At 36.9% G+C, this 14,855-nt stretch overlaps 1 protein-coding gene across 2 annotated transcripts in view; it reads right to left on the minus strand.

The window, feature by feature from the left end:
* PTPN12 (protein tyrosine phosphatase non-receptor type 12) overlaps positions 1–14,855 on the minus strand; it is a 70,646-nt gene that overhangs the window by 17,018 nt on the left and 38,773 nt on the right. For both annotated transcript variants that reach the window (XM_066182821.1, XM_066182818.1), the window contains exons 7-11: positions 13,452–13,511; positions 10,775–10,917; positions 9,273–9,339; positions 8,618–8,695; positions 8,429–8,527 (exon numbers count right to left, since the gene is read on the minus strand). In XM_066182821.1, the coding sequence (XP_066038918.1) occupies positions 8,429–8,527; positions 8,618–8,695; positions 9,273–9,339; positions 10,775–10,917; positions 13,452–13,511 (447 nt within the window). The remainder of the gene's footprint in view (positions 1–8,428; positions 8,528–8,617; positions 8,696–9,272; positions 9,340–10,774; positions 10,918–13,451; positions 13,512–14,855) is intronic.

Here is a 14,855-nt window from a genome sequence, read left to right on the forward strand (position 1 = left end):
ATGTATATACATGTAAAGTACTGTTGTGGGTTAACCCTGGCAGGCAGCTAAGCCCCACAAAGCCACTCTCATTTCTCCACTCCACCCCTGGAGGGGAAAGAGGAACAGCAGGAAAACTCGTGGGTCAAGATAAAATTGTTTAGCAGGCAAAGGAGAAGTGGGGGAAGATAAAAAGAAATCAAACAAGCAGTGCAAAAGCAATCACTCATAACCTTCCACAGGTGGGCCTGTTCCTGACTCTGCAAACATTGTTCAGCAATAGCTGCAGCATTAGCTACAACCAACCATCAGCACAGTTTTCACCACAGCTCTAAAACACAGCACCCCAAGAGTGACTATCAACACTGTTTCACCCCAGCCACTAAGCAGAAATAAGGGAAACAACCATATATGATTAAAAATCAGAACATGCAACAGTCTAAAGCTGACATACCATTTCCAAACATGTGCCACAGCCAAAGACCCAAAAAAATCAAGGAGGACCTTAGTGTTATCTTAACTTTAATGCTTATTTTACCTAATGGCTTTTCTTACAGGAGTTCTCTTTTGAAAATCAGTCTTGAAAAGGAACAACAAATATCCCAATCGGTGTAATACATTTCAAGGCACAATACCACATTCAGGCAATAGGGTCTGCTATCTGCCAGCCTACCTGCTGAGACTGGTGATACAGACTGACCTTCAGTCTTACAGAACAAAAGGGAATTCCCTGTTAAATTTCTGTTTCAGATATGATAGTTGCATTTGAATTCAGTGAGCAATTTTTGCTTTGGAGGAGAAACTACATGTTGCCTCAACAGTTAACTAACTTCACTTAAATTTAGATGAGTTAGTTTTGTGGTTTTATTTTCTATTACTTGTCTTAAAAGTTACCATACTGCTGTCGGCTATTGTGAGAGTCTATTATCAAATTCTATTCCTTAGTGTACTAAGTGGAGCTTTACCTGTGAAGAAAAAAATTAACTATTTTGATCTTTCTTACTGTTTTTCCCTAACTGCCCCCATTAACTTGCTGTCAAATATAATATTGCAAAAGTACTCCAGCAGAAATACCCTATTGTTCCTTAATGAATGGTTTGTGTTAGCCCTTTCAGGGAAATTGCACAGGGAGTTCATTGTCCTGTTGACCACTAGCTGTAACTATCGGGGGTTTTTTGGAGTAAGATTCAACTAGCAGATCAAAGCCACTCACATTTAAATGAACACAACTGAAGCTCCCACTGCAGTCAATCAAAGTTGTTTGGTTTTCATAGAATCATAGAACAGTTTGCGTAGGAAGGGACCTTCAAAGGCCATTTAATCCACACCTCCCTGCAATGAGCAGGGACGTCTTTAAAAAGATCAATTTACTCAGAGCCCTGTCCAAACTGGCCTTGGCTCTGGTCAGGAATGCCAGGATGGGGCATCTACAGTCTCTCTGGGCAACTTGTTCCAGTGTTTCATCACCCTCATCATAAAACATTTCTTCTTTCCATCTTGTCTGAATGTCTTTGAATTTAAAACCATTACACTTTGTCCAACTGCAACAGGCCCTGCTAAAAAGTCTGTCCCCATCTTTCTTATAAGCATCCTTGAAGTACTGCAAGGTCACAATAAGGTCTCCCTGGAGCCTTCTTTCCTCCAGGCTGAACAACCACAACTCTCTCAGTCTCTCTTCGGAGACCTGTTCATCCCTTTGCTCATCTTTGTGTCCCTCCTCTGGACTCCAACTGGTCCTTCCTGTGCTGGAGACCCCAGTGCAGGATGCAGTACCCAAGGTGGGGTCTCAAAGCATGGAGTAGAGGGGCAGAACCACCTCCCTGTTTGCATCCAGATTTGGGGTCCCCAGCACCAGAAACATCCAACCCCTCTTACCAGCTCCTCTCAAAAAAGTAAAAAACCCATTTCCTACTTTTTGACATCAAGTAATGAGTGACCATACAGATCATTTTGCTTTTAACAAATACAGACATTATTTTATTGTCTCATTCAGGCAGGGGATCATGCTGAAGCTTGGTGCCAAAGATGTGAGGCTCCCAGTATTCAACAATAAACTCCATTTCCTGCTCAATGGTTGTGTCATGTTCCTCCTCACTTCCCTCAGTTTGCACTGCAAACTCTGAATCTCTCCCTTATGTATTCATTCCTATGGACAGCACTAAGTGCATTGGTGTTGTACAAAAAGGGCCCCCCTTACTCATAAATACTAACAACCAAAGCTAGAAATGCATCCTAAACAACTGCACCCTGAGAACAGAGCAGGCTGCTGACCTTGCCTCAGCACCACAGCACATCCCAGTTTCACAAGGCAGAAAGAGAGAGACTCCACAGGAGTTCCTCCCCCTCACCACCAACTTCTCCATCCTACAATAGATCAGAAAAGTCTCCCAGTTCAGTTCCACTAGCACAGAAGTTTTCAGGAACACATTTCTTATTTATGCACTCAGTTTTCTAAAGGGTATTGGCAAGGGAAAGGGTGTGCCTGTTGGCTCTAGACTAACTCGTCCAGAAAACAAACCAGCAGCTGCATCCCTGTCCTTCTATGTTTGTAAAGTGAAGTGTTTGTGAACAGAATGTTTCCTGAGATATGCTTTTCTCACAGGCAGAAGAAAAAGCTTATTAAAGAAGTTAACATATGTCAAAGCTTTTTAAAACTCCAAGTATACAGTAAGAAGCTGTTTCTAGCTGAGACAGGCAAAAGTAGCTGAAAAGGCACTGCCATTTTTGCTACTGGTAACAAAATGTACATATAAGCCTCAGAAAAATTTATATAAACTCAAATGTCCAAGGTACATTTACAACCACAGAGTTTACAAAAACAAGTCCTTGGAAAAAAATTTAAACCCCCAAACACACAAAACTCAAGAAAACCTGCACACGCAAAATGGTACTTTCAAATTTAACACCAAAAAAGCCAGTGGTTACCCCAATTTTGTACACAGGGAGGCTTCAGGCAGAGAGGTGTTCAAAACTTTCACTTGTGCATCAGGTTAAACTCCAGATCCATTAACTATTTCAGTTATATTGAATGAGGAGCAGAAATGATTACAGGAATTACTGTCACCAAAAAGAGAGGTACTTTGCTACTTTCCCTAATTAGCTCAATGGATTGATGCTTCTGTGAAGCCTTTGCTTGCTTTTAGAAAAGTCATTCCCTGTTACTATTTCTCAGTTCTCTGTTACAAGAAATAGAGAATAACCGGTATTTTGAGTATTTATCACCCTTGAGTAACACCAACTCACAGATTTCCCTGTCATATATCAAACTAAGAGAATAGGCAAACATGCAGAAAAACTAGCACGGAGCAGAAAGGAGGAAGCTCAGCTCTGAAAGTGAATATAGGGTATCTCACTGGGATGACTGCATGCGTTGAGAAGAGCAGATGGTGGTATTAAGAAAAAACCTTCCACAGCCTTCCTAAGCACAGCTTATCGACATCAGTCAACACTCCCTTGCTTCTCTAGACAGATGTTGCATTCTCAGGCAGAGCACAATTTTCAAAAGCATGAGCTTAGACAAACCAGGACAACACACATAGCTCACAGGGGTCATCATACAGAATAATGTTTTAAAAATGGATTAACAAATGTGCAATCCACTAAGTGTTCGGTGTAGCACCTTGCTTTCTCACAGAAGACAACTATCCTACTGTGGCAGGCTTCTCACTGCAACATGGGTTAAAAAAAGGACAGGATCTTTCTCCAGCCTTTGTGCAACCTTGCATCAAATGCTCAACAGTTCAAGAGTTCCCTTGGAGCTGCTCCCCTGAGGAACTAGCTACTGAGATCAAGTGAAACTGCTCATAATTAGGAATTTCTAGGTCTTTTGTTAGATTGCACATATATAGATGTGTGCATACCTACCTATGAAAGACTACATTAACAAATGACCAGACCATAAACTCAAATACTTTGTGTAGATTGTCTACTAAAATGCAGAGTAACTTCTGTTCCTGTAGTAATGCAGAGAAACAAGGAATTCTGATGGCATAGGCAGTGTCTGAATCCAGCTTGCTAAGGTAACCCAAACTGTGCCATCACCTCCCAAGGGGGGGTCTTTCCCCCACCTGCTTCCTCCACTGGCTCAATCACCAAAGAGTGCTGTCACTAACTGCAAGCAAATACAGGATCATAGTCTTAGACTGTGATTTCACACACATTGCCTACAATTCAAAACCTTTTGCCCAGGAATTGCAACGTATCATTTTCTTTTGGAACTCACAGTGGAAATATTTAATATCATTCAGAAGCTTTCTGTACTGGTAAAATACTGGAAAATTTACTGCAAAGACTCCTCCAGAAGCAATCTCATGTTTTCCCTTAAAAGGAATTGAGGCATTCCTTTTGCCCTTTTCATAAAGCAGCATGGGAATCACTGAGCACCAGCAGATAAAAAGAGAAAATACTTCAGATTGTAATGATACACTCAAGTGACTCAGATTAAACAAAACATTCCAACAGAGGCAATGAGATAAATGTCTCTGAAGAAATAGATGATTTTTTAGAATGCTGTGATAACAAGAAATATCCTTCCAAGCTGCCAAACAGCAAAGAGAATATGAACAGCAGTCTTTTCACTTACAGTTTCTAAACCATTAATGGTTCAAATAACAACATTCTTATAGCAGCTGATTCCTCCATGACTTCTATGAGGGCAGTCAACCACATCAACAGAGTTCTGTTGCTTTTACAGCATGAAATGCAAGAGACACTGGAGAGTACTAGCACTGCCAGATTTTGGAGCAAGTGTTTATTAGCACAAGCTTCTACTTGTGGATAAGGACAAAACAAGGACTTGCAGTACTGTAACATGCTTGGTACTGTCAAGAGAAAAAAATTCAACGAGAAACATTTTTGAATTGAGAGTGAGCTTGGTTGTTTGTCTTTCAAACAATTTTCTTTTTCTGATTTCCAAACAGAACATCCAGCTTGATTAAATTCCATCTGATTCAGACTTTCCAAGACAGCTACAGTTCACTTCACTCATGAAGAACCTCCTCACATAACTCATAAAATATTTTACTGATACAAATCTGACTGATACCTTATCAGATGACCAAGATTTATGATCTCACATACATTTCAAAGCTTCGAAACACAACACCAAGTGTAATATTTTCACAGCAGTACTAACAAAGCCAATGATGGTAAGAAGCACAGCTATTGACTTGAAATACATGACAATATGATCAAAAATTTCAGTGGGAAGGGCTTCAGTCCAAGACTCTGTTCCAATTTAATTGTTTGGTAACTTGAAAGTACTACTAAGTGGGGGAGGGGAATAGTTCTGATTATCAAATTTACCATCTGAATTCTTTTCTTATCACAAAAAAAAGGCTCCTGAGCAGCAATTCTTCACCCTGAAATCACCCTGAAATCACCCTGAAATTTGGCTGCTGTAGGGTACTATTGAGAGTATTGGTATCTGAGCAGAGCTTTCCTTATTTAATTTCATTTAAATACCGAGTGTTATGTTAAACATTTTGCAGCTCTACACATTCACAATAGGTATAACTATATGGTAAGAATATATATTTACTACATAAAAGCGCATCATGTATTTTCTACATGGTTTCAAATCTATCAAATTCTAATGGAAATTCTAACCCTATCTTAAGTCTGCTTTTAAGCACTGCACGACTTGCTGCTTTTTACAGTATTGTTTCCAGCAGGGCACAGCTGGCAAGTTCACAGGAACACACGTTTGGGATTGTGTCTGAGCTACTTCCCCATGAATATTGCCCCTCACTGCCAATCAGATTAACCTTTTACTGGGATGTTACTGGCAAGTCCTGCATAAAGAGCCTCTAGAACCTAACCCATTTCAAACACTGCTTGAAATGAGAACAGCAACAGGAAAACAAAACCTTGAAACCAACCCTACAGAGCACTCGAGTTCTTCACAGTATTATCAAAAGAGAATAAATGACACATTTCCTCTTCTCAGTATTATCTCCTACTTAACTAAGAGTAATACATCCAAAGTAGTACATGAATTTTACTTGGAATTGTTTTCATTGGACATAATTCAAACCATTCACATATTGAAGATTTCATAGTTGCTGTAGGATCTGCAGGCAGAGTAACATATAGGAAGGAGCCTTAGAATATTACATTGTATTTAATAAAGTTACCTGAAAACTTCCTGCCTCAGAATTAGTTTTTTAACCAAGATGCATCCCAGAATGCTTGTTTGTTTTTTAAAAGAAAGCAAACTAGAAAATTTCTGGGGAAAATCAGACATTATATACAACAGACTCTACATAATACCCCTGGAGGTAAAAAAGGAGCTTTGTCAGAATATCAAAGTGATGTCTCAAGTGAGCTTCAAAGTTTTGAGAATCAGGTTAAATCAACAAGAAAATATTTAACTGAATATGTGAGGTTTCCCTTATAAATCCAGAATATAAGCAAAGCCTATACCAGTTAATTCCTTGAAAGCAAATTTTCTAACAAATGGACAGTAGCAAATTTAAGTACCAAACTTTTAGATCCAGAAATTCTTCACCCACAAGACTTTTTTTCCCTTCAACCTTTCTCCAGCATTATTCAAGTAACAGTAGGAAGAAGCTTCATTTCCCAAAACCAAAAAGGCTGTGCCTAGTCAGACAGATTTACTTTGCCTGCTTCCAGCAGTGACCAAAAGGGAACATCCAGGGAAGAATAAGATTGGAGCAGGCATACAGGGATCCTTCCCTAGAATGTCTTCCGACAGATTCCAACTCTGGAATTTCATGGGCCAGAGGTTAGTGAAACTCATGGAAGAAGACTCCAAGATGGCGAGATATTCACCCCAAAGATACAGGCTTTCAGCAAGGAGCTCTGCAGTTCCAAGTTGTATTTTTCATAAAAATGTCCCTTTTTTACTAAGTCTTTCAGGTCTCACCGGTATTCCTTGGAAAAAGTTAATAGTAATCAGCTTTCTGTTGTTACTCAGCCTCTGTTGTATCTAACCTCAGCCATTTTTTCCCCACCTCAGTCTGGCTGTTCTTTCTACCACCTTTGATCTTTGTCCAGTTGTTTAATGTTCAAATTCTGTAACATGTTTTTGAGATAAGCAGATTCGACACGCAGTCAGCAGTCAAACAGCAAGGGACCCACACAAGGACATTACATTCTCTACTCTTACTAGTTTCCAAGTAACTGCTAAAATTCAATTTCCTTTACAACTTGTTGATTATAAACCAAGATCATATCTAAGTAAAACTGAAAACTCGCACTCTATCACCACCTCTCCAGAGCTAGGATTTATCCCCCTCTCACCCCTGTGTACATTACCTTTCCATTTTCCATTTTGGTCTTGTTTTATTAGTAGCAAATCTCTCAAGCTGTGCTGAGGACAGCACTTGCCTTTGTTACAGAGGATCACTATACAGTGCCACAGCCTTACTCATTTTCTGGAATATGTAAGTCATGTAATATATATAGTAATAGGAATTAGTAAATAAGAGACATTTTTTGGTTCTATATAAGAGCATAGACACAGGTCAGATTTAAGTCATATAACCAGAAGATACAGTAAACTGATCTACCTATTATTTTACCATCAAAACTCAAGTACTTAGAAATTACTTCTGTACAAAGCTAATCAATCTGCATGTTCCAAGCTCTGCCATGCCCATTTCTCAAGAAAAAAAGAAAAAAAAAAAGAAATCACACATCAGCTTAATCAAACCTGTAACAAACAAAAGCAGCCAGCCCTATCCATACTGCATTTAGTCAACACGCTTCTTGTCATGACCAAAGACCTCATGAGTACTGCATGAACTCATATAAATTCTTATGAGTTAGCAGAAGGGTGGATGCCTTTAATCCAAGAATGGAAAACATTCTAGACTTCCTAGAAAGCACAGTAGAGGACAGCTAAATCCCTGAAATAAATGCTTATTAATAAAAGGACATTTAAAATTGCTTCCAGACATTTCAGAGTCCTGAAGATACCACTCATATTTCCTCTAGAGAGTTATGGAATCTACACCAATTAGGGACAGAAAATCACTGAATAAACAAAACACAATCCAGGGACAAAGGGTAGTAGAGGGTTCTGGACTGTGGGGGAGAAAGAATATATCCATCCAAAACGTCTTGTTTCACATTGTGCCCAGCAACAGCCAAGAAAACATATTTAAACATAAAGAAGAGAATAAACCTATAGGGGATATGAAATTTAAAGGGGAAGGCCAGAAAGACAGAAAAATCCCCAAATACTGTGAATACCAATGAAGAATATTTTTTTCACTTCCTTCTCCTTTCCTAAAAGGGTAGAGCATGAAGCTCCCTGACAAAAGCATTTTAAACTTGTTTTTCTCTTCCCTAATCTATTTCAATGCAAGCAGTACTTTAAAAAACATGAGAACTTAATAAGATCACACCATTGAACACTTTAAAAACAACTTCACAGGAGAATTTTTATCAGAAGCTAACAGCTACATATGGGAAAGACACCTACCACTCCATCTGCAATCTTCCAGTCTGCACAACTTTCATATTTTTGCAGTTGCTTTTCAAACAGTTGTGCTATGGCTCGATGGACAAGTTCATACTGCTCCTGCAATAAGGTACCAGACAAAAATTAATGCACAAGATCTTTTTAAAGAATAGTGATAGATTATCACATTCATTTTAAAACAAACTTTACCTTTGTTTGCACTGCAGAATGCCTCTGCGTTCTCATTTCCTGTATTAAATTAAATACATTGAATTCTTCAGGTATTTTCTGAAATACAGAAGAAAATTAATTACAATGACATAACTGTCAGAACAACAATACAAAAGCTGTTAAACATTAAAAAAAAGTGTAACTTTTATAGGTAAAACCAATCTGTTCTCTCCACACTGCAACTATTTAATTTTTTTTAAAGCAACTCCAAAGTGACATTTAATTTAGACCAGATGAGAGCATCTCAAGCATTTTTGAAATATGTCATTAATACGACACTGCAATGTTAACAATGCTTCATAATCTAAAAATCCCAGACTGAAGTTATCCCTTTATATTTGAGCTGCACGATAAATCAGAAAGACTGAGAAAGTTGAATTCAAAAATCAATTTCTATTTTTAAAAACTTATTTTTTAAAAATTAGAATTCATAGTGACCTTTTTAGATAAAAATTTGCTGTCAGAGGAAAGTAAGTTCATACTAAAGCACAAATGCAATGAAACTAAACATTCAACCTGCCAAGAGAGCCCCAGAACGTCTTAAACATTTCACTATTTTTGAACACTGGGAAGCTCAATCAATCACTGCTACAAAATTACAGAATGTCATAAAACTTCTTTTAGGATTCCTTACCCCAGCTTTAAGCAAATTCCATGTATAATCTATGGCACAGATGGCTCCTGTTCTTCCACACCCTGCACTATGAACATGAACAGATAGCTGTTAGATATTACTTGAATTTGATAAAAAACACTATAAGCCTTATATTTCATAAGTCCACATTAAAAAAATAAATCCAAATCCCTCAACTATCATTTTAATTTCACGCCTGATGCCACAGTGTCTTAAAAATATAATCAGCAGTGCAAAATGCAGCACTGAATCTTTTAATGCAAGTTTTCATAGCCATTTGGAACTAAAGTCATGAATGATTCCGTGCTGACAATTTTATTGCCTCTTTCTTTTGTCACACTGTTCCCAGGTACTACTGCTTCATCATGTGTGGTCTTCTCCAAATTCAATGAAAAATGGTGTAAAATGGCAGAACAAAATACATTTAAAGAGTTGCCACATTTTTCTGACTTGGTATCACATCTGTATTTTCTGCTTTTCAGGAAAAAAACCTAGATCTGAAAGTTTAAGAATGACAGCAAACTACCTTATTTATTTTCCCTAATTGTATGAATTCCTCTGTTTTACACATACAGAGTTATAATTAATGCATATTTATTACATTATAATTACACTGTTGTAAAGAATCAACATTCAGAATTATACTGACATTCAAAAAGAACAGGATAAAGTGAATGGATTTCAGTGCTAAGTCAGTTTATAGTTTTAGACCTCACTTAAGAGTGACAACTCAAAAAAAAAAAAAAAAAAAAAAAAAAAAAAAAAAAAAAAAAAAAGAATGCAGCCCTTGAAGAGAAAAACTAAGCTCTAAACAGTTAATAAGTCCCATCAATTTAACATGTCCTGGCTTATAAATCTGTATTCAATTTTTCCTGACATAACACATGAACTTTTGTTGCTTTAAAAAGCATTAAAAACAATAGGCAAGATTTCCAGATAAATTGTCAGAGAGTGTCAATTCAGCAAAATATTTTCATAGCAGTTCAGTCTCAACAGTTCTTCTGTTAGCCAAATTTCAGGTCAAGGATGAAACTGTTGTTCACAAGACTTCCCAACTGGAAACTAGAGTGCTCAATAAAGACCTTTTTTGTCATATTAGAACACAGACAGACAGAGTTCTTAGTGATGCATGTGCTATGTAGTCTCGCCTATTGAGAATGGAGCCTTTACTCCCAAGCTGATTTGAAGTGATCTTCAAAGTCTGTTTTGTCCTCATGAGGATTTACATCTTAAGAACCTCAAAACGGGTCCCCTTTCAAAGGCTCATTCTTTTCTGATTGATACTTCTGCCTTAAACTAAAGTGAAAGCAAAATTTCACTGTTGCATCAGTTTTGAGAAAATGAAGCCTGTATGATTTTGAATTAAATTTTGACAGGAATTTTTCAACTAAAATAAATAAATAAACTCTGACTTAGAACCAAAACTAGTGCATCCCATAACAAAAATCTAGACATCAAAAAATGAAAATGTTTAAAAATGAAAAGATAAATATACTTGATACCTGCAGTGTATGCAAATAGGAACATCTTCATGTTCCTGGTATTCTCTCATCAAGCTGATCATGTCCAGAATAGAATCAAAAGATGAAGGGACATCGTGGTCAGGCCAGTTAACATAATGAAATTGATAGACACTACGAGTCTCCTAAGGGAGAGGCAGGGAGAAAGGTGTTAATGATAACACATATTTGAGTTTGTACCAAAGAAGTAGTTCTATGAACCTTTGCTTTGACAAGTAAAGTCATTTACTGGATTAAAAAAACCCTACAGCTTATACCACTTCAAAAATTAGAAGAGAAATTCTGAAGTCATATTGGAAGTGCTGCTAATGCATAAGAAGATGCCCTATGGGACAATTCAGAAGCCCCTCACTATTACATGGGTAAAGGACCAACAATGCTGCACCAAATGAAAAGGTTCTATGTCCTTACAGCTATAACTTGGAAATGGAGAAAGAATCTTTCATGTGGTCTCTCTTCAGTTTTTTCTGTACTTTGGTAACTTTGAGGGGAAAAAAATGGGGGCAAAGGTGTTGTTTTGTCACATGACAAAATAAAGTGTGTGCACACATGCACAGGCTCACAGAGGGAAATTAAGAAAACAACAGAAATAATCAAGACCATATCCAAATATGGATCACACTTGCAACAACAACAGGTACATTTTTACTCTAGGAACAGGAGCTACAATAGTACTAAAGACAAGGTAAGAAGCAGGCTTTAGAACAGCTTAGTTACTCAGCTACCTGAATCCCTGGAAATCCTCTCTTTCATCACTATCCAAAGCCTCTGCAGCTACCAGCAGAACCAGTAGCTAGTTCTACTGCCCCTTTCCATGCTGGTGTCACACCTCTGGGTTCCAGTACACCCCTCAAAGCAAAGTCATGGAGAGCATGAAGATTTGATCCACATTACAGTCTACAGATTTCAAGACCTACACAACCTTCTGTTATGTAAGAAGCAACACAGCAGGCCTCTTAAGCATGGAGATTTATCTATTTTTAATGCTTGACTTTTCCCAGCTCTATGGAAACACCATAGCTAGTTAAAACAAGAGAAAACAGAGCCTAAGAAAGCACAAATTTAAAAATCCAGATGATTATGTAAAACCAAGGTCATCAGTAAAAAGGAACAGTTATAGCTATCTATTAAGCTCCAGCAAGAAATTTCACTTAAGTACTTTTTTAAAGACCAGTGATTTTTCACACTAGCAGAATGGTCACCAAAAAAAAAAAAGAAAGGAAAAAAAAAAAGAAAAAGATTTGGTTTTTATAAGAAAAACAAAAATTCAAAGGAACCTTTATAGTCCTTTTTTTTCTACTGACACTTATGAACTAAAAACCAAAGTTCTTTCTTGAAAATAATCAAGTTTCAGTCAAACTGGTTTTCATTCTAGAAACTAGAATAACTTTGTAGATTTATGGAAATTTTAAATCCTTTTGCATAGTTTTGTTTTTTTTTTGTATGATAATCCATTGCAAATGTTACAGAAGTGACAAAACATAATTATTCTGGAAAACTGGAAAGCAAACTTAAAAGGATATAAGGATATTACTTTATACCACAAATACACTTTTCCTCCCCAGTGCAAGACTATGCTTAGAATTCTTCAAAGAAAGATGAAAAGTCTGTAGTTAATTTTACAGGAATCCTCAAGCAAATCTGCTACATAAATCTGAAGAAAAACCACTTTATCAGATGCAGATATCAAATATCAATACATCTTGTTAACCCTTTCAGTTAAATTGCTCCTCAAGGGAACAAAGTTCTGTTTCCTTGCTAAGATCAAAAGCTCAGCATGAAGTGTAGCTTTTTGTTGCTACTTAGTTTTTAAGCAGTACACCGGCTTCTAATTGGGACAGAACTCCCCAAAGTCAGTAGCCAAACACTATTTGCATGTGTACTATAGGCAAGCAAAATATACATCAGCTACAGTTTCTGGTGTAACTGGTTTGTACAATATTCAGGTATTAAAAGGAAGGCAGGTTCTGCTTTGGGGTTTTTTAAATGCAGTTCTGTTTTGAAGTGCACCATTTCAAAAAATGTCACAAACCATGATTACTACACAGAATTTCTGTTATCTAAACTGCCAGCCCAGTCAGTTATGAGCACTAACAGAAACAAACTGATTAAGTTCATGCATTCCTAGCAAATCCTGCAGACAAAAATTATCCCCCAAAATTACTCCCCTCATGATTATGGAGTTTTCATAACTGCTGTGGTATCTGTTGTTGAATTGGAACAAAGCTTTGCTAAAACAAACGAGAGTAACCTGTAACAAATCATTCATTAATGCAGATTGACAATTAAAATGACAGGTCTTCTTTACAATGGACTGTCACGCTTTGTGCTTTTAGAGAAGGGCTCTACAGTTTTTATTTACTGGTAGCTGCTTTTCAGTCAAATGACATCTGACATTTGACATCTGACATTTCAGTGTAAGTTTACAAGAAAAGCTTAAGCCATCTGGGAAAACAAGAACATAGATAAAAGGTAAAGAGTTTCACTATTTCTCCTTTATATACTAAGATTTTAACACCACTTCCAAACGTTCTCATTTATATACATAATCTGTACCTAAAAAAGTGAAGATATTTTCATGACATTTTCTGACATTGTATCATTTGGGGGACTTTTGAGCAACCACTGAAGGTGAGACCAGAAATGACTGTGTACTTACATTTTGAAATTCAAGTAATAATGTTCTAATGAAGTAATCTGTTCTTGCTTGCTCAGCTTCCTAAACATGAGAAAACAATAATTCATTGGAAAGAAATATTAAAAATCAATATGCAACATACAGGACATAATTAAAACTCAAACTTTAAACTCGAGGTCTTTTTCAATTTATTGGTTTTGTATTTTTGATTTCCTCAAGAGAGGGACAATCAAAACACTGATTAACACACCAGCAAGTTAGCTTGCTGCACAAGATGTACAAAACGCATTCCTTTTACTTAAATGTGTGAGTTTAGAAATGAAAGTCTTGTCTGTTCCAAAGTCATCAATAAACCCTGTAAGAATATTCCTAAGTACCTCTTTTGCTTTATTTCTCCATACTTTTAATTTACAGATTGCCTTTCACAGCCATCCCTCTGTAACACTTTTGCTGTATAAACTTCAGCCTCTTACCACTCTATCCTGTGAAGTCTCCTTTTATTGATTCCTTTTCCAAGGTTTTCAATTAAAGAATCTAAAAGAATCACTAATTATCTTGGTTGTGGCCAAAAAACCTTGCTTCTAGCTCACAGAATTTTCAGATCTTCCTTTGGAATATCAAGGAAAGTTTATAGCGCAGAAATTAAACAGTATTATTGTACTTTAAATATCAGTAACATCACAATTTAAAGATGCCTTTTAAAATTTGGCATTACAGCTTCCCACAGAGAATTTAGGAGACTGCATACATGCTTTGATGTGTTTCTATCTCCTCCTGGGAACTTACCATTTGCCATCAACAATTGCAACACTTGGCAGGTTTTAAGGCAATGCAGCCCACATACACCAGAGTCCCTAAAGGTAACACATTCTCAGCTGTAGCTAAAAAGTCAATTAAAAAACACACAAACCCCTTTCACCAGTATCACAAGGAACAGGGCAAAAAGCAGCCAAATTTGAATCAACTTACCATAGGAAAAGGTTACTCAGAATCTTTACAGACTAAAATTTGCAAGTATATATTTTCCTGACAAGATGAATTGAAGTGCATTTAATTCTTGTAAGATTATTTCAAAGTAATATTAAAGCTGAATAAACAGGCATGTAAACTCTGAGCACTTTAAAATGCTTCATGCTAATTAACTTAATAAAAATAACCGATTTCAGTGTTACTTTCAGTTCACTCAGAATGCACAAGTCATGACAGACAAGACAGCTGCACAAGATTTTGATTTCTTGAGTATGGTACAGATGTGCAAGCAGCATATAAAGCTCAAGAAATAATACATCAAAAGATACAAGACCAAGGGCAGAGGTTGCCTTCTTTAAAAAAATAAAACAATCCTGAAGGACTCAAAAAAACCACACAGCTTAGATGTGCACACCCCTTTGAGAGTCCTTGTGTAAAATTTAGTACTGAACTAAA

Source organism: Chamaea fasciata, unplaced genomic scaffold, assembly GCF_029207755.1.
Source record: "Chamaea fasciata isolate MVZ Bird 193981 ecotype frontalis unplaced genomic scaffold, bChaFas1.0.hap1 SCAF_5, whole genome shotgun sequence".
In the NCBI taxonomy this organism is placed as follows: domain Eukaryota; kingdom Metazoa; phylum Chordata; class Aves; order Passeriformes; family Sylviidae; genus Chamaea; species Chamaea fasciata.